Genomic DNA, 26,298 nt, shown 5'->3' with positions numbered 1-26,298 from the left:
AGGACAGTCTGCCTCAGGAAACTTCTGAATTAGTTCATGAGAGATCTAAGGAAAGGCACAGCCACAAACCTGGGGACAGGAGAGAGCAGGCAAAAAGGAGTGGGGCACAGCTTTCCAAACTGTCTCCAGTTGCTTTTCCATTTCACTAGTGAGGTTTCCTTCCAAGTAGACGCTTATCGTGTCATTTGGGAGGCTGTAAGTGGCGATAGGGTGATAATGTGGTGACCTGTTACTGGTCCTGGCTCAGGGTTACCTGTGGGAACCAACAGGCAGCTGGCACCATCACAGAGTTGAGGGGCTTCCCAGGATCTGAGTGGGGCTTAGATCCTGACATCTGGATTCCTGATGAGGTTGTTCCTTCAGAAGTGACATCTATTCAAGTCTGCCACATCATCACCCTTTCCCTCATTCCCCTCATTCTCCGTGTGATGGAGCCCCCATCACATGCCAGGATGAAGGGGTATAGACAGAAAGACATGAGTCCTGTTTTAAGGAGGCGTGGTTCATGCGTGTATGATCAGTCATGTCCAACTCTGGGACTCTGTGGACTGCAGCCTGCCAGGCTCCTCTGTCCGCAGGGTTTTCCAGACAAGAACACTGGAGTAGGTTGCCACTTCCTCCTCCAGATGACCTTCCCAACACAGTGGTCCAATCGGCATCTTCTGAGTTGCCTGCATTGGCAGGTGGTTTCTTTACCACTGAGCCAGAGCTCACAGTCTAATGCAGGGGTCGGCAATCTTTTAAAATAAATGGCCAGCTAGTACATTCATCCCTCGGTATCTGCAGGGAATTGGTTCCAGAATACCTGTGTCCCCACCCTGTGGATACGAAACTCCTCAAATGCTCAAGTCCCTTATGTAAAATGGTGTACTATTTGCATAAAATCTGAGCACATCTCCCATATACTTTAAATCATCTCTAGATTACTTACAATACCTAGTACAATGTAAGTAGTTGTAAATACAATGTAAATGCTATGTAAGTAGTTGCCAGTGCATAGCAAATTCAAGTTTTGCTTTTTGGAACTTTTGGGAACTTTTTCCTCAAATATTTTTGATCCATGGTTACTTGAATCCATGGATGTGGAACCCACAGATACAGAAGACTGACTACAAATATTTTTAGCTTTGTGGACCATATGGTCTCTGTTGCAATTACTCAGCTCAACTATTGTAGCATGAAAACAGCTATAGACAATATGGAAACAGATAGGCATGACTCTGTTCCAATAAAACTTTCCCTAAAAAACCCAGTTTGGCCCAAGGGCTATAGTTTGCTCACCCCTTAGAGGAAGACAAAGTGGTAAATAGATCGTGACAATGTATCGTCGTGCAGATATTACATGATGTGGTAGTGGGCCAATAAGGGGAAAAAGTATTTCTTGTTTAAGAAACTTCCTGAAGAAATCAGCTGGGTGCCTTTGGGAAAGTCACTCTCTATATCTTAGTTTCTTCAATGGGATTTTGATATTATAATAGATCACAGGATAAATGTGAGGACCAATGCATGCAACATGCTGTTTGGGTCACAGTGATGTCTATAAGTCAACTTGATAAATGTTAGCAATAATAATAACTAATGTTTTTGAGGGTTTTTTAGATGTGCTAGCCACACTTTCATGCGCTTTACGCATATTATCTCATTTAAACCTGAGAACTATACTCTGGAAGATCTATGCTCATTCCTTCCATTTTACATATGAGAAAAGAAATAAAGAGGTTAAATAACTTACCTAGTAAGGACAGAGCCAGGATTCAAAGAGAGTCCAAAGCCAGGATTCTAACCATTACACCTACAGTTACCACTGATTTTATGTTTATGGCCCCAGTCAAGCCAGGAGGGACAGTTGCTGGTCAGTAGGCTTGTTGCTATGGACAGCTGGCAATGGGCTTCATTGCTCTCCTCTGGCAGCAGAGCCTGAAGCCAAGTGTCTGGGTGTGACAACCAATGAGTAATGACCATACCCTGTGAGCATGACCCCAAGGGGTCATTCCAGCTGTGTCTGCCTCAGGAATTCAAAGGCACAAGTCTGGGGTGGTGTCTTCCAGCCCTCTGCCCTTTGCAGTGAAGTGTACTTCTCGTTGTATCAAGCTTCGCTCCTCCCCCATTCTTTCTTCCCTTATCCCTTATCACCAGCTACCCCCAAAAAACAAAGATAAAAAATATGGAGTCCTGTAAGGGTGGGTGATGATATCCTTACTCACCAGTTTGGAGCCATCTCTTTAGAGTTAAATTTTCATGCTGTGCTCACAATGAGGGCAAACGGGCCAACTCTGTCAAGAAACAGAGCCATAAGCCCTCTGGGCTAAGGATGCCTTTGTCTACTTCTGAGTGATGGCTTCCCAGGGATCGGATGGTCTGACTTGCGATCATGCTTTTAACAGCTAATTGCATTTCTTAACTGTGCTGCTTCAGACCAAGTTACACAAAGTATTGAATACAATTCCTGGAAGTCTGACATAGTTTTACAGAGTAGCAGGGCAGAGCTCATCCTACTGGAAATCTCCCTTGACCTTTGGAAGGGGCTCAGTATAGCAAGAGTCAGGAGCCCCCGCTCACCCTTAGTGTTCTCCAGGATTCCAGTGAGAGTTGGCCCTTGAAGTTGGGGTGGGAGCCAGCCTAGGGTAAACCTGTTAAAGGCAGCTTTTACTTGGCCCAAGGTCGAAATTCAGAGCACCAGACTCCAGGGAAGACGCTTGTGTTCAAGGATTGGTATCTGTGGCTAGCTCATAATGATAATAATGACAATAGATACCACCGATTTCACTCCTGTGAATCAAAAACCTCTTATGCAGCACTTCTCAGCATCACCTTTCTCTTGTTGCAGCTGCTGTTACAATGGCCACTACTGCGTGGGATGTGGTCAGTTTCCCACAGGTACCACCAGACAGTTTCTCACCTTAGACATATGCGTGTGTCACTTGCCTCCTATCCTGGGACTTCCTTATTGATGCCACTGTAAATAAAACCTCACTCTGCACTCACACAAGTTCAAGGAAGTTAATGTCCCATGAGATGGAATGTTGGCCAATGGGAGATAGAAGCCACTAAGGACATTCTTTTTTCTGTCCCTCCCCTGATAGATGGTCCTCAGACACTGCTAGCATGGCTCAAGAGCTCTCAGAGATGCCACTGTGATTAAGCATCATGGGATTGCTTCTATCAGTGACAACCAGAGTCTGGCGGCTACAGTGTGCTCAGACTGGATTTCTGGGCATGGGTGGTGGGGAGCTAGTCCACAGGGGTCTCTTTAGGACAAGGGGTTCCCACCAAGTATAGAAGGCATCAATTTCAATAGAGAAGATGGGCTGGATGGGGTTAAGCTGGAATCAGATAGAGGTAAATTTGCTTCAATAACAAGAAGTCTCAGGCCTACATTCTTGACTTTCTGAGGATGTTGGCTATTTACTGCCATGAATGTAGAGTAGATTAAATGCTACTTTTTTGCTCTGGAGTGCACCCCCTTTAGCTAGTCCTGGGGTTGGGCTATGTAGCTACTCGAGAACTTTCTGGGCCAAGGGCTAATGGACTATCAGGACAGAGAGGGGGGGTTTGGATGATTTTATACCAGCACTTGAGCCAAAACTCCCACACAACTTTTGAAAGCCCAGGCAAAATAAAATCAGGACAGACTCCACTGTGATAACATCCATCTCCACTGTGACTGATGCTGAGCCTGGAATGCTTTAATTCCCCATTCATGTTTAGAGGAGATCTACATGCTTACATATAGAGGACAATCAGAGATAATCTAATCTAGGGTTTTTTGGGTTTTTTTTTTCCTGTCCATACTGACTGCTGGTCCCTCTTCTACTGGTGTTAACTACTAATGATTTTACCCAGAAGTCACAAACATGGTGTAGCAGAGACAATGTTCTTGTGAGAATATGGGAATGTTATATTTCACAATTTCCCTTGCAGTTTTGTGTGGCCTCAGACTAGGTTCTAGCTATTAATAATGGGAAAGTAGGTAGATATTCTTTACTGCCTGGTGGCTCAGGTGGTAAAGAATCTGCCTGCAATGCAGGAGACCTGGGTTTGATCCCTAGGTTGGGAAGATCCCCTGAAGAAGGGATAGGCTACCCACTCTAGTATTCTTGCTTGGAGAATCCTCATGGACAGAGGAGCCTGGTGGGCTATAGTCCATGGGGTTGCAAAGAGTCGAACATGACCGAGTGACTAAGCACAGGTAGATATATGCCACTTTCAGTCTTGCCCATAAAACTCTACATATACTACCCACCCTTTCTCTCTTTTCCTCTTCTCCTAGCTGGAAGCCAAGAAGTCCAGTTGAGTGGAGCCCATGATGCAAGGGGCTTGATCCTTGACACTGCATGGAGGTGGAAGCACCCAAGAGACGCACCCAGGGGGAGGCACCTGTCCCAGGCCAGGCTGTGTTAAGCCACTGAGAAAGGGGATTGCTCATTCTTGGAGCTTAGTTCACTAATGCTAACAAAGCAAGGAGACAATGCCCTGCCAGCCCTTGTGTCTCCCTCCAGATCTCTGTGAGATGGTTGGAGTGCATCTCCAGCCATCTCTTCCACTAGTATCCTAAGGTTCACAGGGTTTGCCACACTAGATCATGATGGAGGTATAGGAAGGTTTTACTAATGGGCCAGGTGGGTTCCAGAAGAGCAGCCTTCTGTGGGAAGAGCAGAATTTGTAATTCACTGTGATAATTTATTTCCCTGTGCACACAGGCGAGGGACTGCCAAGAATCAGCCTGCAAAATTCCAGACCTCTCTCTTTGGTTCCATCCAGTGTCCTTTCGAGTCCATTGAGTTTTGTCCTCATGCCTGGTTACTCACAAGGAGATGAGGTCCCACCCTTTCAATCCTGTTGGTTTTGTAACCTGGAGTGCTGTAGACTTTCCTTACGCAGGTGTGGTATGGATTCTGCTGTCCAGGGGAGGGAGGGATCAGGGTGCCACCCCTCCTTTCATCTCCTGCAAGGGATTCACGTGAGAGTGAGTCCTCTTAGGTGCAGCTCTCAGGGGGAACGTTACTTTTTTCTCAGAGACAACCTAGCTCTGATTTGTTTGAAAAAAGGACAGCTTTCTTGGTAGGAAGTTTTGACCTTATTGCTTTACCAAACAGTGACCTCTGTAATTAATATGTAGGGCATTTGGCTCTTGTCTGGGGTTGGATTAGCTCATAAAGGCCACCAACTGAGCTACAAATAGCTCACTTACTGCCACTCAGAAGAAGTGACAGCCCGTCCTTTTGGGAAGGATGATTCCCAAGTTGTTCTACTCTATTGAGGGATTCCCAAGCTATTTTCATACTCCTTCCCAAATCATCATTATATATATATGCACACATCCCCTAGAAGGTGGATAACTCTGTTCCCTAGCCCAGCACTCAGATGGTAAAGAATCTGCCTGCAATGCAAGAGCCACAGGAGATCTGGGTTTGATCCCTGAGTCAGGAAGATCCCCTGGAGGAGGACATGGCACCCCGCTCCAGTACTCTTACCTAGAGAATCCCATGGACAGAGGAGCCTGGTGGGCTGCCGTCCAGGGGGTTGCAAAGAGTCGGACGTGACTGAGCGACTAACACTTTCACTTTTTCACCAGTGCAGCACACCAGATGCATTCCCACCTCGGAGCTTGTGCTCTGGCTGCCTCCTCTGCCTCTCCAGGTCTGCTTCTCCAGATCTCTGCCCGGCTTGCTCCTTTCTTTCCTTCAAGCTGTTGCCCAGCTCTCATCTTCTCAGGGAGGTATTTCTTGACCATCCTATAAAATTATATTCCCCACCTCCCAGCAGCTTAATTTCTTTCCCTGTTTTCCATAACATCACAGCAATTATCACCTTCCAACATGCTATCTATTTTACTTATTTGTTATTTATTGCCTCTGGTTTCCCTTAAACAATATATAAGCTCCAAGAAAACAGGGTTTTCATCTGTGTTGTTTCGCTTCATCTTAAACAGTGCCTTTATCTTTATCCCTTGCATCTTAAACCCTGCCTGGACTATGGCAGACGCTCAGTGGATACTTGTTGAATGAATTAATGACCCCGTTTTACAGATAAAGGAGCAAAGTCTTAGAGGCGGTGGTTAGATTCAGAGCTAGTGAGTGTCAGGAAAGATTTCAAACCCACGAATTTCTGCTTCAAAGCATGTGTATTTTTTTCTCTGACATCAGACTTCAGACATGTTCGATGTGGCCCTGGGGTAGTTATATGGGATGATGGCCATGAGAAGAGTATTTGTTGTCCCATATCAGGCACCAATGAGTGGACTGCTCGGGGGGAGGGGGGCGCATGGTCTACAGTGCTTCTATTGTATCCACAGAGGCATTTATCTCATCAGCAACATCTGTGGACTCTTGAAATCACTTCACCTTTCTGTGGTTCAAACGCCTTGAGCTCCCTACCTGCAAATATTGCCTTTGAGGTTTTTCAGGCCATGCTGAAGTCCCGTCATGCTTGATGGGACTCGGGTTGGGTGTTCTGTGACCCCGCTGGCAGCCACACACTTCTCATCAACCTGCTGTCTGCGCCCTTCTCTCCCAGGTGGTTCGCCTTGGACGGGGTGACTTGTGATTAGCTGCTCATGTTTTGCTGATGGGGTTGGAACTGCCACAATCACCTCACTTTGAGCCATAAAATTTTCCACGGAAGGGATCAAGTCTTGCCTTAAATCAGTGGGTCTTCAAGTAGGCTGATACCTGAGTGCACCTCCCAGAGATTCTGATTCAATTGGTCCAGACATTGTGATTTTTTAAAACCTCCCAGGTGGTTCTACATGGGCAACCAGGGCAGGAAATGCAGCTTAGGTTGATTCTAGAGCCTCGTTGCAAGAGGAGAGGTAGAAAATACAATTCGATTGAAAGCAGAAGTATTTCTGAAAAGTCACATCTCATCCTCCAATTCTTCTTACTTCCTCTGACATCCTGCTAGTACCTGGAGACCTTGGCCTCTTTAGTTTCATTGCAGGATGCTGATGTTTGTTTTCTTGATGCCTTTCTTACTACAGATGATGGCAGCTTTGGTTCTTTCTATTGTCTATCAGTAAAATGGACATCAAACTAATAGCACTGACCTTATAGATTTGAGACTAAAATAAGTTAATACATAGTTAAGCGCCTAGCACGCAGGCATGTATGGACCAGCTATCATTGTTGCTATTAAGCATCTTGCTTATAAAATGCCTGTTTCAGAGTCTGTTGTTATAGTAGTTGGTATGAGCTCCACCATAAACTTTCCCCTAGATTTTGCATGCCTCTTCAAGGGTCTTTGCTGTGTCTCTGGCACACTCCAAAGGTTATCACCAGCAAAGTCTCATCCCATGTCTCTTTAAAGCTGGATTATCACACATTTTGGATTCTTTGCTGAGAATTTCCTGCTTGGGCACCAGCCAATCTCACCTGCTTTGGGACCAGCTTTCTGAGCCTGGAACCATAGTGGTGGGCTTCTCCGGTGGCTCAGAGGTAAAGAAACTGCCTGCAGTGCAGGAGACTTGGGTTTGATCCCTGGGTGGGGAAGATCCCCTGGAGGAGGGCATGGCAACCCACTCCAGTATTCTTGCCTGGAGAATCCCATGGACAGAGGAATCTGGCAGGCTACGGAGTCAGACACGACTGAGGTGACTTAGCATGTTCGCACCATAGAGGTATCTATTCCAAGGATGCCTGTAATTACTCCTGCCAGCTCTGTGGCCCAGCTTTGTACCCCCAGGAAGACTCTGGATCATGTCTCTGCTGGTCCAAACCTCAGTTTTCTTCTCTCGTTGATGCAGTCCTGGAAGTGGCTGTGGACAGAAGCCACCCAGCCTGTGAAAGTGACCATGGGGAAGGCAGTAGGAAACTAAGTGGAGGGGGCCAGCACTGGCAGGACCTGTGAGCGGAGAGCCCAGGGCTGGTGGACTGGTGGGCTGGTGTAGCCAAACTATTTGGTCCAATCACACATACAAAGATCTCCTAGAACTGGACTCAGGAAATTAGTTGTGGGGACCTGGGATGCTGGACCCAGACCGGGGACAAGCATCCACATCTATCCATGGCCTGCATGGGTGAAACAAGGGCACCTACTTTGGGGAGAGAATAGCAACACGAGACAGCGCAATAGATGGTTGTTCCCATCTGGAGAGATTGGCGGAGCGACCCATGTCTGTGGACTAGACAGACTAGGTGATGCAGACACCAGCTCAGACTCCTGAAACTGTTGGCTGGGGGTGGGGGCAGACTAAATATTTAAAAGGGCAGCCATGTAGTGTGGGCACAAGTCACAGGAAACCCAGCTTCACATGGCAGCCACTTCCCTCAACTGTGGCTGAAGGCTGTTTGGCCACAAGTTTTTGCTTCGTGACCACCCCATTCTGCACACGAGGGAAGCCAGGAGACCATGCTTGTCTTGAGCTGGGCCTTGTGGGGTTGTCCTGGCCCAGCACCCCTGACAGGAGGGATTAGGTTCTCTTGTTTACCACCGTGTCTCTAGGGCACAGAAAAGTATGTGGCCTTAGCAGGTGTTTTATAATTATTTGTTGAGTAAATGGATGAATGCATGAACCAATGAATGACTCTCAACACAGCACAATGATGGGAAATAGACGCTACCTCAAGTCTACATGGCAGGAAGCTGACAGGTACCACAGTCCCCTGTATATCTGTGCTGTAAATAAGGTAAGACTTCAGTGCTCACAATGACTGGGATGGGAATTTGCATCAGAGACCAAGATGAGCACAAAGAGAGGGCCAAATGGGTCTCTGTGAATCAGGGCCCAGGATCTAAGCATGTTTGGGCCTGTGGATGGGGAATCGGTGGACCCAGCAGTTGGGAACGGCTGCCAATGGAGGCAGGACTGACATAGTGATGAAAAAGACATGTGGTCCATTCAAGAGAGAGCTAGTTAGTGAGAAAATTGCTCTGAAAGTGGAATATTTCTGAGGTGGATGCAGAATTCACAGGCTTTAACCATAGATCACATCGTGTTTTAAAACACATTTCTCTGTGTCGACAGTTTCACTTATTTTGCAGATTGTGCCTAATTCGAGAGCCATAATTCCTGCCAGTGAGGCTGGAGCCATGTCATTTGTGTTCTCAAATTGGGTCTGTGGATTGCACCTAAACAGCCATCTCTTCATTTAGGGGAGCTGAAGATGCATGGCCACAGCATGGCCACAGTGACAGACAAGAAATCCCCTGTCTGGCAGAGTTTCCCCCAAACAGAGCTGACTCTGCTACTGGCAGGTCCTGTCCATTCCTAATGATGTTATCATCTCATGTGTGGCCTTCTGCTTTGGAGGCAGGTGGGTGCCCAAGGAGCTGGTGTGCTGAGAGCCCCGATAGAGTCTAAAATTCAAGGGTTATGTCTAGTACCAAGGACAGCTGCGTACGAGGCTCCCCAGGCACAGTTCACAAGGATCAGCAACAGACAGAGACAGAGGGTTGCTGTGAAGCCCAGGCTGGCTCCCAGGGGCCTCAGGTATCTGTGTGAGGCAAGGCAGCTGCAGGGATAGGGAGCCTGGTTGAGTCTCAAGGGGAGACACATACAGACAAGCTTCAGTGATGGGGGTTATTACAGGTATACGGTGGGGTGTAGAGCAGCTCAAACATCTCCTCAACTGATATATACATTCCCTCTGTGTCCGGAGTTTCTGGGACTGTACCAAGATGCCAGATTCCTAGAGAACCCACAGTTCAGTATCTAGGTCAAGGATCTATTTTTGGGTGATAGGATGCCAAATGGGACTTCATCTGTTTTCTTGGAAGTAAAACCCCAAAGTTGAAATGAATAGGGGCTGTTGTGTTCCCATGTTTCTAGAGGGAACCACCCGATACATCTCTGTGGGGCACCACTCACCCACCGTGTGTGCATGCTCAGTCGTGTCTGACTCTTTGTGACTCTGTGGACTGTATCCCGCCAGGCTCCTCTGTCCCTGGGATTCTCCAGGCAAGAATATAGGACTGGTTCTCCTGCCAGGGGATCTTCCCAACCCAGAGATCGAAACCAGGTCTCCTGCATCTCCTGCATTGACAGGCAGATTCTTTACCACTGTGCCACCTGGGAATCTCATACATACATATATACACATATACCTGCATACATACTATTTTTCTTTAGATAATTAGCCCCTGAGGTAGAACCTGTATTTTGTTTCCCCCTCTTAGACTTCTTGTGTCCAATGCTTAGAAACAATGTCTCAAAGAGACTAAACATTTATTTGGGGATTTGGCTCCCTCAGAGCAAACTAGCCCTAACTGACCTTTCAGCATGGGAGGACTCAAAGTGACAAGGTCCCTGTCCTCTATAGCAAAGCAGGGGAGAGCTTTCCTCTTCTGCTTGTGCTGGGCCATGCCAGCAGCCAACCTCAGGAGAGCATGTGGGGGAGCAGACACTTCCCATCTCAATCTCACTTCCCAGGGGTTAGGAAGGTCCCCTGGCAGGGGAACCACTCCAATATTCTTGCCTGGAGAATTCCAGAGAGAGAGGAGCCTGGTGGGCTACAGTCCACGGAGTCACAAAGAGTCAGACATGACTGAGCATGCGCACACGTTGTGTAAGGGGTCACTTCCAGGCTCCTCTGTCCCATCTCAGCCACCCTCCTCCACACGGTGTGTACCTGGGCTTCTGGGAGAGCTGACCCGGGAGAAAGTGCTGACTGGCAGACACTAGGCTGTCCTCAGAATCGCTCCTGGGTCCTGTTGACTAACGCTTTCTCGCTGAATGTTAGGTGCTTGGATTCCTCTTCTCTTAGGATTAATTTTCTCCCAGGAAGCTCCTCAGTATTTCACGTAAACAGCCTTTTGTGTACCTGGCCCCACCAATCCAATAGATTGAACCATAGGAATAATAGCAGTTAATGTTTATTGAGTACTTAACTCTATTTGAGGTACAGTGTTAAGCACTTTGTATTCTTTAATTGATTGAATTCTCAAAATAACCTTATTAGTCAAGATTCTTTTGATTGCACGTTACAGAAACTCCAGCTAAAACCAGCTCAAACATAACAGGCCATGCATCGACTAATGGAAATGAAAAGTCCAATCTCAAGCACCCACCAAAGTTAAACAGACAGAACAATGACATGGGTACCTCAGAGTGGGACTTGGATACTCTTTCATTTTCTTTTACAGTTCTATATTATGTATTTGTTTACATTAGACATTATTTTTTATAATAAGAGACATTTTCTTTAAATGAATCTTCTATGGTATTCTCCCACATTGTTCCATGTATTACAATCAGCTGAGGCTCTTGTTTTCTAGTCTATGATCTCCTCGAGGGCAGGGTCTTTTTTCGTACATGTCTTTGTAGCCTTTCCTTTGCCTTTTAAATTTGTGCTCAAGGATATGTGTAGACTGGATTGGATTCATGTGTCTCATAAGGGAAGCTTTTTGCAGTTTCAATTCTTCCAGAAGGAGATGATAATAAGAAAGTAGTTTACACTTGATCCAATACATGATTTCTCAGGACAAACCTTGTAACCTCAAATGGAGGTAATAATCCCAGGTTATTGTTAAGCTCAAATGAGTTAGGGCCCCATGTGGGCTGTAAAACTCTGTGCACCTGGCAGTTGGTAATGACTTGGGTTTATGGAGCCTTCTCCTTCCGAAGCCTCTATCCAAGGTGAATCATGTCTATTTCTAAATATCCTAAGAACCATCATTATCTCTTCATGAGAAGACATGGTGGAAGAGAGAGAGAAGCTGAGAACATTAATTTAGGACACATTATTAATCCCCTGCCATGAGCACACCCTGCACCCACATATCCCACTGTCAGATTGTCAAATTCTCCTGACATCTCATTCTGGAGAGCTTGAAGGGTCCTCAAACTCTTGATAGACTTAAGACTAAGTTCAGGATCTTGCTTTCCAAATGGATCCTCATGACATACTCTTATCCCAGGGAGTGGTGCCCTTCATACCCTCTCTTTCTCATGCTCCATATTCAAACCACTGCTGTGATCCATCTACTTTACCTGCTCTGTGACCTTGGAATTTCTTCTTCTCTCCATCGTCACTGCTGTGACCCTGGTCAAAGCTATCATCATCCCTACCTCCTCCTTGATCTACCTGGGAAAGTGTTTGCCCTCCTCCAATCAAATGCAACTCTGATCATGTCACCTGCCTGCTTAAAACTTTTCAGTGTCTTCCCTCATCCTGAGGATAAAGACTCCATCCTTAGCAAAGCTTACAAAGGCCTTCGTGGTAGGGTATCACCTACTCCACTCTCCTATTTTGCCCCTTCACTCTTTCAGACCTGCCTATGTGAGCTGTCCATAAGCCCCCTCACCTGCGTCTCCATGTGCTGGTCCCCAGGATGGAAGGACATGTCTCTGTCCTCTAGTTAATGCTCCTCAACATAGCTCAGCTCAGATGTCACTTCCTCAGCACCCAACTCTTATCTCCTTCTTGATACTTAACTACAGTTCAATTTCACATTGTTTATTCAATTATGTGGTTGACATTTGTCTTTTCCACTAGTATGTAAGCTCTATGAAGGTAGTGGCTGTGTCTCTTTTCATTCACTGTTGTGTCCCCAGCACACGGCACCCAGTAGATGATTGGTACATACACGCTGAATGACTACACACATGCATGCCAGGCACTGTGCTAGGAGAGAGGGATACAAGACAGATTAAGTGATGCTGCTGCCCTCAAGATTCTCACAGTCTAGCAGGAGGGACAGCACAGGTAGACTGATCATTTCAAGGGGTCTGTGGAGATCCTCCAAAGAATTGTTTGACGGGGATAAAACACATGTAGAAGGGAATGTAAAGAGGCCCAGTCACACCAATGTCAAAGAAAAACTAACTTGCATTCTCACAGACAGAGCATATCTATATGAAAAACAGCAACACTGCTCTTGGAGACCGAAGACCTAGATATGAATACGAACTCTTTCACTTACTAGCTCTGAGAACTTGATCCCTTTGGAACCTCTTCTATTCCTCATCTGTAAAATGGATGCTTAATATTAACCTCATGACCTACATTGAGACTTCACTAGATGTATGTACATCAAAGTGTGTAGACTGTAAATGCACATCATGGATATTTGATTGTTGAATCTCTTCTACTTCTGATCATACTGAATCTTGGTGATCTACCATCCCACCCAAGACAACTTTCAGATGGTGAGCACCCCACAAGAGATGCCTGACCTTCTGTCCTTTTGCCCTGTGCCTGCACAGAGGGACCTAAAAAAGACATCTGGTTGAGTACATGACTCTGCAAACACCTATGACCCCTGGAGAGGAGGTAAAGGCCTTTTAATGTTTGGCCCATTTGATGGAGTTTGGACACACTGTCCAGTTTGGCCAAACTACCCAAGTTTGAAGCAGAGGAAAGAAGTTTCTGCCTCTCCTCTGTCCTTGTCCTCCTGGTGATTTTCCTTGAACCATTAACCGTGAAGCTACATTCTGAGCCCCCCTGACAATGGTTTCCACCTGTGGGCACTGGGCCTCCAGGGCCAGGGCACCAGAACTCTAATCATTCTGCCCTCTGTGCACCCTTCCGCTCGGCCCGCCTTTTCCTGGGGCCCCACCTGCCTGTCTTGCTGTTAACATCGAAGGACAAATGCAGTCCTATATTTCAGAGTCATCTGGCAGATCTGATTAATTTTGGAAATGAACAATGCAAAGATTCATCACAAACTTTCAGGTATGAGCAGCCATAAACAAAACCAGAGCACGGAGCACTATTTATTTATTAAAACTGTAAATTGAAGGGAAATGGGCCATTTATTTTGCACGATGTCTTCCACAGAAGTAATTGGCTCATTAATCACACTCTCACCGTGGTCACGTTTGGAAGGTCAGGCTCACCAGGCAAATGAAACGGGGGGTGGTGTTTACAGCTCTGGCAGCATGTGGAGCCCCATGAGACTGGTTCCTGGGGACCGTGGCACATCCCAGGGAGACTCTATATCATGCGAAGGCAGCCAGGCAGTTGGGAGGTGGTGTGGCATAGTGGCTGGGGGTTCCCTGGGGGCTCAGCAGTAAAGAATCAGCCTGCAAAGCAGGAGATGCAAGAGATGTGGGTTCAATCCCTGGGGAGGAAAGTTTCCCTGGAGGAGGGCATGGCAACCCAGTCCTGTATTCTTGCCTGGAGAATCCCATGGACAGAGGACCCTGGCGGGCTCTGGTCCATAGGGTCACAAAGAGTCGGACACGACTGAGCGACTGAATACAGGCACACACTGGGGAAGGGATCCAGTTATACCAGGGCCATGTCCATGGCCAGGAACTGAAGATGGATGAAGTGTGAGTAGAACATCTTAGGCGAGCAGAAAGTATTGGGGAAAACAACCTCCATGCTCCTCTTTGCTCAAGGGATCACTTCCTTGGATAGTCCCTTTAGTAGTTCAATCCTTTTTGGAAATCTTGGTGCTCCTCACCAAGGAACCCAGGGGCAGAATTTGAGTGCACCCTTCAGACAGAGCACAGCGCCCCCTAGGGGCTATTGTGAGGGTGGCAGCAGCAGGAATTGGAATGTCAGCTGGAAGAGGACAGGGAGGAATGGGAGGAGGGAGTGGGGGTGGGGGTGCACCAAGACTGGTTCTGAACTTAGGCCAGTGGGCTCAGCTGCTTCCCTCATCAGGAGCGGCTCCTCCTGGGAGAAGGTTCTATGCCATGGGCTGGATTCTGGGTGTTTTCTACAAAAAATGCTGTGTCACAAGTGGGATCTGCTGTATACTTTGCTGGGCCCAGTACAAAATAAAAGTACAGAGTCCCTTGTTCAGAAATTATCAAGACGGTGACAGCAGAGCATCAAACTAAGTTGGGGCTGGAGGTGGTTGGAGGGGACTCTGAACTCAGGGTCCCGTGCCACACAACCATGAAGCCACCTCTGGCCACAGGTTCTCTCTGTGGGGACCAGGGATGGGTCTGGGCCCCCTCCCCTGGCTACAGTGATGGGAAGGTTGAACAGAGAGAATAGGCATTATGTGATGACGATCTTTAAAGGCTGGCTCCCAGGTGTGACCACACTGTGTAATCTGAAAAAATATCCACATTAGGGCTAATGTCCCCCCAGGCCCTTTCTGGCCAATCAGTTGGTAAAGCACCGAGGAAAGACATAGTTCCTGTCTGTGGGCAGAGAGATGGACTGAGGCCAGAGACAGGCAGTGAGGGTCTTGTGGGGTCGGGAGCTGGAAGTGTGCCCACTGTGTTCCCCTCTCTCCTCTTGGGTATCAAGGGCTGGAGAATGAGCAAGGCTGAGCACACAGTTTTGGGTGACTCTGTCCTGCACCTATTTCCCGATCATGAAGAAAGCAAGCAAACATAGACTCTTAAGGCCAGAGAGTCTTTGTCTTTCCTCAGAATTCCCTCGGATCTTTTGTCTGTATTTAGAAAGAGAGGATGAGAATAAAAGGGCTCTGATTTCCAGTAGCCTCTGCTTCACAGGGACCATGTTAAATAATGTTAAATCGTGGCAGCCTCATTCCTATAAAAAGACTTTTGGAGAGTGGACAGAAGTAACTTTCCCATTTGGGGTCAGTGTGTGTATGTGTGTGTGTGTGTGTATGACATACTGCATGCGTGTGCACACACGTGGATGTGTGAAGCCTGTGCATGTGCATGCAAACTCTGAAGGTGCAAACGCATGCCTACCTGTTACTTGTGTGCACAGCAATTGTAGGGATTGTGTGTGCGTTCACACACAATTGAAGGTCTGTGCATGAGTAGATGCTGATGTCTGAAATCTTTACACCCTGCTTCTGGCAGTCAGTCTCGTTTGTTGTAAAGAGCAGGGGCAAGAGTTAGCACCATGTGAGCGGTTTGGGTCTGGGGTGAGGGAGGCTGTCTGTTGTCCCTGTCTGTGTCACGGCCACATCAGAGATCCATGTGGTGGGTCTGCTGCCTCTGTTCACCAGCAGCCTTCTGTCTCTGCTTGCTTTGGTTTCCCCCTCTCATTCTCAGCACACACAAGCTCTGGCTCGCTCAGCCCTCTGGGGCTCATCTCTGTTTTATGGTCGTGGCTCCTGGTCTTCTTCACCAACTGTGTCATGGAGCCAGTTTGCAGGCAGAATGTGATCAGCCCAGCTCACCTTCTTGTATTGTCATCAATCGCTGACCAGTCTCTGGATACTGCCCACCGGTCAGGTCAGATCAGCTATGGGGGGGAACCTAGTCATGGTACAAGTGGGGTCACTGCTGGGGCTGTGGTTGGACAGTTTTCCTTAGAAGTGCGTGGACACAGAGGGCTATGATGAACATCCCAGGTCCTTCCGCAAAGCCCCTGTCATCTGCTCAGGACCCACCCTGTGGAGGCGGGGACACCTGGGCTGCCCCACAGGCAGGACTTGCTGGGCAAAGTGGGCTCAAGTGGAGGCAGCCTTCTGGGGCCTGGGGTCTGCTCTTCACCCTCCTCTGCTCCCCTGTTAGGAATTAATTTGTGTCCCCTATTCATATGTTGAAGTCTTGACTTCAGCATGTTACCTTGTTTGGAGATGGGGTCTTAACCAAGATACTGATGCTGAAATGAGGTCATTAGGATGGACATTAATCCAGTACAAATGGCGTCCTTATAAGAAGGAGAAATTTGGAAATAAGAGAGAAGATGGTTATTTACCAGCTAGGGAGCGAGACCTGGCACACTCCCTTTCTTCACAGCCCTTCGGAGAATCAACACTGCCAATACCTTCATTTTGGACTTCTGGGCTCCAGGAACATGAAACACCACATTTCTGTTGTTGAAGCCACCTGGTCTGTGGTATTTTGTTATAGAAGCTCTAGCAAACTAGTACATACACAAAGAAAAACTTCCTGAAAAGAAGGGAAGAAGCCATTGGACACTACCGTCCCTAGAGGGTGGACTAGGGCTACAGGCGTCCAGTTAGGGTGACAGCCAGGAGGCCAGGCCTTCTTGCACTCACACCCACTCCTGTGTGTAAGGCCCCTAACCTGGGTGCTTCCAACACTTGGGCCCTGGACTCACCACAGAAGAAAGCTCTGAGTCTGGTATCTTAGCTAGGTGTTTGCCATCTTTGGTGAGACCCACTGAAGGCCAGGAAAAAAAATCTCATCATATTTGGATTTCAGAAAGATTCCTTGAAAACTAGTGCGGAGGGGAGGTGAGATAGGAATGGAGGAAGGCTGGAGATGGGGAGGCAGGTCCTCGTGAGTGATGAGGGGGCCCAGGGAGGGGATTCTGGGGCTGTTGAAGGGGCATCACTGCCATGATGGACCGACAAGATATGGGAGTGAGAAGTGGGCAGGTTAGAGACAGAGGACTCTGCTGTGAGCGCCTGGAGGAGGGCGGTGCTGGTCACCTGGGGGGGCCTGGGAGGATGAGTGATGTGTTTTCTGCACGTCAGATGAGCACTGTCCAAAGGACAGCCACCTAGCTGCCCGGGGTCCGTCAGCAGTGGGAGATTGGACCTAGGGCGCAGAGGAGAGGTCCGGGCACATATGGGGATTTGAGTATCACTGTGTCATGGGTTTTGGGGGGCCTTGCACAGAGGGACTGGCTGTGAGCTGCTTCTCCCAGGAACAGGGCTAGAGATTGGCATTCAAGAGGTGATCGGGGCGAGCACAGAAGGAATGGGGGTGATGACACGGGGAGGAAGGAAACACGCAGTGGGGAGCCAGCCACCTACAAGCCAAGGAACACCTGAGGCTTTTAGACACTTGGGGAGAGGCCTGGACCCGATTCTCCTCACAGCTCTCAGAAGGAGCCAGCCCAGCTGACACTCCGACTTCGGACTCCTAGCCTTCAGAGCCATGTGACAACAGCTGTTTAAGCCACCCAGTGTGTGGCACGTTGTTGCCCCTGGAAACTAATGCACCATGATTCATGGAAGGAGCTGACGGTTTCAGCAGCCGGATGTGGCAGCTGCTGACGCACGTCTCACTGCTGAGGGCCTGAGCTGTGGACAGCTTTGGGAGGTGAAGGCAGTGGCTTCCGGAGAGCAGTGTGGTCTGAAGCCCAGTGGCTGATGAGCCTTCCTGGTTTCTCAGGATGAAGGGCTGAGGTGTCTTGTGGAGGCGGAGGGAACCCTCTCTCTGGAGGTGACCCTGAGGTCGAGGTGCCCATCTCATCTCCCTGGGCCCCACAGAGAAAGCTGGCAGCTTGCACAACAAGCTCCCACTTTCTGCGTGGCCTCAAAGTCTCCTTTCTCAGGGGTGGGAGCAGGGAGGGCAAACACAGCCACGTCTTGGGCTACGAGAGCTCCAAGTTCAGAGGAGCCAGGCCTGAATCTCCACCAAATGACTGTAACACCCCTTTTCTTAATCAATGGTATTTTATTGTCAGTTATAAATATTTTCCACGTGTCCCCTATTTACAGTTGCAAAATAGTTTATGATATTATACCCTCACCCACCATTCGGCATCTTTCTATAAACTCCATGAAAATTGAATAGGAAATACAAAGCTCTTTTGGGGGCCCACCAACCTGGTTCCCCAGACTCCAAACACCCCCACACGGACAGCAGGCAGCGTTGCAGCAGGTGCTACACAGTAGCAAAGGGGCGGGGCGTGGGGGCAGCTCCCGGCGGGGTCAGGATGCCAGGCTCCTCAGGACGTTGGTGATGCTCCAGTGCTGGCCCGAGCACCTCTGCAGCACCAGTTGGAAGCCGAACTCCGCTTCGTTGTTCTCCTGCAGCTCCAGACAGCGCTTGGACTTGCGGTTCTGGATGGGGCCTCCCTAGGAGCCAGGGTGGAGAGTGGGGTCAGAGGGCGTGGGGAGCCTCAGGCCCAGTGGCTGGTGGGATTACTTGTGGGTGTAGACACGTGGGATCCTGGGAGGCTGCGGGAGGTCTGGGGTCAGCAGGCCCACAGAGCCTAAGGCTCCCCATCTCCAGGAGCTGGTTTCCTCCCCCAGATGGGACCCTGTGCCTCCGTTTTCTTCACAAGGCCCTAGTCCTTTGTTAGGAAAGAGGACAGGAATGCCCCAGCCCAGCTTCCATCTACCTAGCTGGGTGTGGCATGCTGGTTGGCTTCTATAGCACCTGCTGTGGGGGCTGGGCCCTGCTCCCCATTTGTTCTGCAAATCCTAGCTCCTTGGGGCCGCCCATGATTGGCCTGAATGTGAGCATCACCAGAGGCCCAAGACCTCCTGCTTTTAGGGTCCTTGCTCCCAATTGGACCTCTGGAGTCATCAGTGCTGGACTCAACCAAACCCGGGCTCCTAGATACTGTCTTACAGCCCTGGGCTCCATCAGCCCTGGATATGCTTGGTTTCCCTCTATGCTGCTGATGTCCCAGAAGGTTCTGTAGCCATGCATACTCAGTTTATGCTCAAAGCCCTTGAAAGAAGGGTGGTTCTGCTTCTTAAAGCAGCCCTACAGCCGCAAAGAAGAAACCTCCAATTTTTGCTTTTAGTGAGATCCTTGCAGGCCTTAGACACTCTGAGGCTGCTGGTTGGCACCTGGGTGTCAGTTCAGACTCTTGGAGTATTCTGAGTTTCACCAAAGATGTGCTCAGCCTGACTTTGGCTTCCCAAGCAGGCAGGCTCTTATAAGTTGGCCCCCTGGAGCTTCATGGTACTGGAGTATATGGACAAACTCACTTTTCCCCAGAATCTACTCCTCCTGTGCTTCCCATCTCAGAAATAACCAAGCATTTCCACTGACACCTCTGCTTCTCCCCAGTACTGATTAGCCACCAAGTCCTACCAATTCCTCTTCATACCCTGTGACTGTCCCACTATCCCCATGCCATCACATCTGCCCTGGCTCGGGCCATGGTCTTCTGTCACCTGGACAACTGCACCAGTCTCCTAACTGGCCCCCCTCCCTCTCCACAAGCAGGACTCTGTAGTGCACCCCCCAGCTGTCCCTATGCCCATCCCAGTGAACAGCACCCTGTGACAGAGGGGGACACGCACCTCTTCTGTAAGGAAGCCATCCCCTTGGTCACCACTGTCTCCATGGCAACCACTGACACCTCAAGAGAATACTGAGTTCTTCCAATCACCTGGGAAATGGGCAGCATCTCCTGCAGCTGAGTGCACACAGCCCTGAGACCCACCAACCCCATGCCCAGGTGGGTACCCAGAAGAACTGTCTGCACCGGTTCTGAAGCATGGTTTATAAAAGCTCCAACCTGGACACAACCCAAATGTCCATCAATAGCACAATGGATAAATAACTTGTGGTTATTCACATAACTTGTACATTAAAAATGCTGTACATTACAGCATTAAAAATGAGCAAACCAGAGCTCCACTCATTAAGGACAAATCCTACAAATACAATGTTAGCAAAAGAAGCCAGACAAAGAATACATACACAATTAGAACTTATATACTTTCCAAACAGGCAAAATAAGACCACAGACTTAGAGTCTGGGGTGGGTATCTTGGGGAGGAGGGAATGGGAAAATGATTGACAGTAGGCTGTCTGAGGGTGCTTCTTGAGAGCTGGGAGTGTGCTATTTCCGACCTGGGTGGTGGTTACCTAAATGTTGGCTTTGTTTTAAATTATTGAGTTGAACACTTATTTTGGTATGTATGTTTGGATGGTTCTATCTGCGTATATGTTATAAATTAAAACAAAAATCCAGCTCTCTCAGAGGGACTTTGAACAGCAGGTGAAGGAGCCAGGGTGGCAGAGGTGGGGGGGGTGTGGGACTCCCCATTTCCTGTGTGTGGGAGATGGCCCGGGGACTGCAAACCTCCTTAGAAGCATTCGAGGGAGTAAAGCAGTGTCTCCTCGTGTGCCCCAACCCCAGCACCTCCCCTGAGGAGAGCAAGGACTCGCTGATCCCAAGAGTGGAGAGACACCACAACGAAAGCAGCTCACCTGGGGCCCAGAGGTGCAGCCAGAGAGAAGCCCTCAGGCTCAGGCTCTGAGGGGCCGAGGGACGATGGGCCACCAGGCCAGGGCTCGGAAAGGCCCCTGGGGTCCCTCTGTTGGAAGAGATATGGAAGGCTGGCCCTCTCATTCTCAGCTGCAAGCTGACTGAGCCCTCCTGGATGGGCACTCTTCCCTGGACCACTCCATCTTGGGAGAATTCTCCTCCACTGAATGAAAATTGTTGTCTCGGGGGCAACCAGCAAGGGGCCAGGCTGTGCCCTAAGGTTTCCACAGGTGGGTGGGCTCCTGCTTCTGCACCTTCTCCTTTCCCATAAGGGAAGATAGGGCCCACAGCCCCCCCCTAGTTCCATTCTCTACCAGGTGAAACATTTCCAGTTCCTTGTGAGACAATCTGGTTTCATTTTCCCACCCTGGTTGCCTTCCTGTGGACAAACTCCAGTAGTTGTGTGTCACTCAGAACTGACCATGCAGCAGAGGGTCACCACCTTGTCTCCACTGGACAAGAGGCTCCTTGGACATAGCCAAGGACTTTGTACTTTGGTGGCTGCACCACGCTCCCGAGCCCCGACTGGATGACTTTGTTGGCCAGCTTCAGGCCATACCTCTAGAAGCTGTGGTCCACCTTGGGTCCTCTCCCTATCCCTCGAAATCTTGGCTTTTGAACCCAGAGGAATCCCTTGTGACACCTGCTCTGAGCGAGGCCAGCCAGTCACTCCCCCAGGCTCAGGTTTCCAAGGCCTGAGCGCTCTGCTGCCCACACCCAGGCCGGGTCTAGCGCTTTGTGGGCCTGGGGCCAGCCCCCCCAATCCTCCTGTGTCCCTGGAAGCCTGGTGGGATGTCTTATCCTGTGAGGCTGGAGGAGAGCTCAGGCAGGATGGGAATGGAACCAGCCCAGCTCTCTAGTCACAAGGTCTGCTGGCGATTCGGGTGGTGAGACAGAGGAGAGGGCTGGACAAAGATGCTTCTGCCTGGGGCAAGCTGCTCTGTCCTTCTGTTTCCTTTCTCTCTAGGGCCAGATGGTTATTTTGGTCCTGATGACTGAAGAATGAGCAGAAGGATCGATGGGCAACCCCTATAACAGCTATAACACAACAGATGGATATGAAGCTCTTCACGGTGTCAGGATCTGGGCTCCAGAGAAAGGGCACAACAGGCAGAAAAGGGGGACAGATGAGGATTCTGACAGCTCAGGATGTCCTCAAGGCCAGACCAGGCCTTGCCAACCATGAGGCTGCTTCACCAAGCCCAGACCGCTGAAGTCTGGAGAAACTTGTCCAAAACAGAGGCATCCATAGCCCTCTCCTTTCCTGCCAGCCACTCGGGCACATTCTAAGCCTTCCTCAGGGGCGCCGTGCCAAGGCCAAGAGAGGGAGGTGGGGCAGAGGTCTCTGAGAAGCAGAGTGTTCCTTCAGAGACTCAAATATGGCATTTCCCAGGCTCTACCCTGACCCAGACGCACTCTCATCATCCTGGACAGAGGAAGCATGGTGACCCTGAGGCAGAAATGGCCTGTATGGCCTCCGGGAAGGCTGTGGAAGAAATGGAGTGAGGCCAAGAGCAGGGCTGTGAAGGAGACACAACCTCAGTGAGGGCATCTGGACCTGAGGGTGGAGAATGAGGCCAAGAGAGCTCTCTCCCCAGAGGCTTTGAAGGAGAATCTTCCAGAACAGAGTACTAAGGCCACCTTGGAGGCCTGGTGTATGTCTTGGGACACATGTGGAATATGGAGAGAGGAGCCAGCCCACTCTCTGATGTGGAGCTGCACTGGTCACTGGCCAGTCTCCCTCCTGTCTTCCTTCCTAGACCTCGAGCTCTGTCCTTGAGCAAACCCTGGAATCTCACCCCATTCCTGGGCAAATTTGATATGCCACAATTGCAAAGGTGACTTCCTTTTCTCTATTCAGTCCCTTCACAGTGAGCTCAGCACCTTTGGGGGCAGCCTGGTGGGGTTACTATCCTTACCTCTCCCTGCAGGCTCTGCCCTGAGATAAAAGTAGTGACGGTTAGGGCTCATTTCCCACATCTCCAGCATCATGTTAAGTGCTTCACACACTGTTTCAAGTGTTCCTCACAATAACGCTGAGCAGTGGAGGTGAGCATTATTCCCATTTTGTAGAATTGGAGACTGAGGCTCAGAGAGTTGGGCCACATGGTCAGTCAGTGGTAGAGTCAGGCTGGGAGTCTGCCGCCTTCACTGGTCCCCGCTAGGAGGAGTGGCCAGACCCTCCCCTCCATGTATCCCCACCCAGGCCTGTTGGTGAACTAGACTGAGAGCCGCTGGTGTGCCACAGCTTGGGGTGGAAGAAGGCCATCTGATAAGCCCCAGGGGCTCTGGAGAGTCAGGTTGATCTAATTCTTTTGAGACTTCTCTGCAAAGACATGATTCATTGCTCTATCCATCCATCCAGTATTTAATGAGTGCCTATCACATTCTGGGAACAGTTACTGGCCACTGACACAAATCAGTGACTAAACAGGAGGAGATCTTTGTCTTTGTGGAGAGTGTATTCTAGGAGGAAGAGAGAACAGTGGATTCTTTAGTGTGTTAAAGGTGCTAAGATTATCCACAAAAATGGAGAACTGTGCTGTGGATTGAATGTATCCCCTATAAATTCATGTTTTGAAGCCCTGGTCCACAGTGTGATGAGAGGTGGGGCCTTTGGGTGGGAATTAGGTCCTAGGGATGGAGCCCTCCTGATGGAATTAGTGCCCTTATAAGAAGAAAAGCAGGAGAGATGGTCTCTTTCTCTGGGTCATGTGAGGACACAGTGAAAAGGTGGCCATGTGAAAACCAGGAAGAGGGCTCTCACCAGACACCAAATCTGCTGGCACCTTGATCCTGAACTTTCCAGCCTCCAGAATGGTGAGTAATAAATGTTTGTCGTTCAAGTTTCCCAGTCACTGGTCTTCTTTTTACACTAGCAGTCCAGATAGACTAAGTCCAGCAGGTTGGGAGGATTTGGGAACTGCCATGAGCAGGAGGCAGGCTGCAGCAGCAGGAGATGCTTGGGAGTGATCCTGAGAAGGTGCAAGCTGGGCAAAGACATGAGGGAGGAAAGGAGGCGTCTAGGTGCATTGGAATGAAGCTCCCGCACCCACAGAGGCCTGGTGTGTTCAGGGAACAGCATGGGGTTGGGGGAGGAGAGGAGACCCAAGAGCTGAGAGAGGGGCAGGTTGTGTGAACGGACTTTGGCTGTTCATTCGGTGACAGGACTGGCCACTGCGGGGTGGGACTGACATGCTAAACGGGTCCTTCGGGCTGCTGTGTGGCATGCAGAGCACGGGGGTGGGGGAGCAGGGAGGAAGGAACCAGGACCACTGTTAGCAGGTTCTCATCCTCACCAGAGAGCCCCTGCCAGCCCCACCCTGGGTGGAGGGCAAAGCCGCTTGGTTTACCAGTCCAGTCATCTAAATTATTTGGTAATACTTACAACTACAGGATCTGGAAACACACAATACTTTTAATTAAAGAATTTAAATAAGGGCAATTAAACCTGGCAGGAGAGAGGCCGCAGCACACAGAGAGCTTAATTGGAACAGAAACCGAGTTAAGTATGGAAGCAGCGTTAAAAAAAAAAAACAGGAAAGCTGAATGTATGGAATTAAGAAGGCTAATAATAATTCCTAGAGCTGGGTTCCCAGCCCCCAGCCTGTCTCCTTCTCCTTCCAAGCCTCTCTGGAGTAGAGACTAGAATGGGCATCAGAGGTGGGATGAGTGGAAGCAAGAACATGGGACTCTGCTCCCAGCCCTGCTTCCAGCTCGCCCCAGCTGTAACCCCGGTGAGTGGCTGAGCCATCCTGGACTTCTGTCTTCTTGTTTATAAAAGGTACCAGAGGACCGTGGGGGTACGGAGACATGGAGCGCTGACTGTGTACCCGGGGGGCACGTGGTACTGTGGTCCATGAGCTCCTTGGGGTGAGGTGCTGAGGAGCTGACTCTGGATTTCACAGCCATGCACCTCCTCTCTGCCTGATTGCCCAGATGTGTGTCTGTGGCAGGTGACTAACCTGCCCAGTTCTTCCTGGGGATGTGGGCAGGGCAAATGGATTAGACAGCTCCTGGAGGGCTTTGTGACACCCTCGATCACTGGGCCCCACCTTCTGACCCGCACAGGCCTGGTGTGTGCAGGGAACAGCATTGGGCTGGGGGAGGAAATGAGGCTCAAGAGCTAAGAGAGGCCCAAGAGCTAATGTGAATGGACTTGTGCTGTTCATCCCATTACAGGACTGGCCACTGCGGGGTGGAACTGACGTGCTAACCAGGTCCCTCTGACTGCTGTGTGGAGTGTAGAGCACGAGTGGGGGTGGGGGATGAGGGTGGGGGGATGGGGTGGGGGGTGGGGTGGTTGGGGATGGGGAAGGAGGAAGTACCTTTTTAAGCTGCCTGTGCTTTTCACAGCTGCCAGTGCTGCTGGTCCAGGGGCCATACTTTGGGGACCACAAGCAAACAGTGATCCTCTCTGGGGAAAGGATGAGGCTTGGCTTAGCGCCCTGAGCTGAAGCACCTGGAGCAGCTGGGCTGAGCTCAGGCTGCTCGCATGCTTGCAATCAAGGTGTTTACAAGGAGGTTGCATGAAGACTGAATCTTGTATTCTGAAGACTGCTTCTTTCAGAGCTCTGGTTCCACTTTTTGTTCTAATTAGTTTTCCATGGGCAAGTGGCCCAGTGGGTCTTCGGCTTTAAGCACAGTGGACATGGGAGTTTCCAGGTTAAGTTAATGATTAATAAGCAAATAATTCAATGCATGGGTGGGATGTTAGTGCTAGTTACAGAAATCCTGAGATTAGGTCTTTTTTGTAGAGGAAAGTGGTCTTTCTGTACTCTGAATATTCAACACTCAGTTTATTTAAAAAGTGCTTTGGTGTTTGTTGTTCTTAAAGGAGACGCATCTGTCCCTGAGTGAGATTCTGCTTGGGATTTGCTCTGAGGTCTGTTGGACTGAAAATCGGGTAATGGCAATGTCAAATGCAAAAGGAAAGGTGAAGGAGGGTATCCAGCAAGATGGCTGGAGGGAGTTTGCTGAGGAAGCAGGAATACAGCCAGCTCATACACATCTACAACTGGCCTGGCAGGGAGACCCTAGCCCCAAACTCTTACTGCAGTAATCCACGGGTTTTCTAGAGACAAGACAAAGCCTCCTTGGGATTCAGGTGTAAAGTGTGGGCCCTGGAGGCAGAATCCTGATTTGACCTCGGACAAATACTATAATCTCTCTGTGCCTCAGTTTCCTCATCTGTAGAATGGGGATATGAAGCACCTGATGGCAATGTCATGAGGATTAAGTGATATTTATACAGCAGTTACAGTAGTACCTGGTGCATAGTAAGAACCATGTGAATGTTTGATACATAAAATTTAAAATCCCACCCACAGGTTCCCTGGTAGCTCAGTGGTAAAGAATCCACCTGCCAATGCAGGAGACACAGGTTTGATCCCTGGTCAGGGAAGATCCCACATGCCTCGGAGCAGCTAAGCCCCTGAGCCACAATTACTGAGCGTGAGCTCTAGAGCCTAGAAGCCACAGCTACTGAGGCTGCACAACCTAGAGCCTGTGCTCCACAAGAGAAACCACTGCAATAAGAAGC

General features: G+C 49.4%; 1 protein-coding gene and 1 long non-coding RNA gene across 10 annotated transcripts in view; one reads left to right on the top strand and one right to left on the bottom strand.

Moving 5' to 3' along the window:
* Positions 1-18,176: 18,176 nt before the first annotated feature.
* GALNT18 (polypeptide N-acetylgalactosaminyltransferase 18) overlaps positions 18,177-26,298 on the bottom strand; it is a 468,216-nt gene continuing 460,094 nt past the window's right edge. For all 9 annotated transcript variants that reach the window (XM_081545252.1, XM_081545250.1, XM_081545251.1 and 6 more), the window contains one exon: positions 18,177-18,600. In XM_081545252.1, the coding sequence (XP_081401378.1) occupies positions 18,454-18,600 (147 nt within the window). In that variant the 3' untranslated portion in view covers positions 18,177-18,453. The remainder of the gene's footprint in view (positions 18,601-26,298) is intronic.
* LOC145527371 (uncharacterized) overlaps positions 19,858-26,298 on the top strand; it is a 39,354-nt gene continuing 32,913 nt past the window's right edge. The window contains exons 1-2 of the long non-coding RNA XR_014069719.1: positions 19,858-19,940; positions 21,724-23,576. This is a non-coding gene — a long non-coding RNA (uncharacterized LOC145527371). The remainder of the gene's footprint in view (positions 19,941-21,723; positions 23,577-26,298) is intronic.

The sequence above is a fragment of the Giraffa tippelskirchi genome, chromosome 11 (assembly GCF_054371585.1).
Source record: "Giraffa tippelskirchi isolate mGirTip1 chromosome 11, T2T-mGirTip1v1.2.pri, whole genome shotgun sequence".
In the NCBI taxonomy this organism is placed as follows: Eukaryota; Metazoa; Chordata; class Mammalia; order Artiodactyla; family Giraffidae; genus Giraffa; species Giraffa tippelskirchi.
Note: the sequence above shows the minus strand (reverse complement) of the source record. Positions and strands in the feature narration are given on the sequence as shown.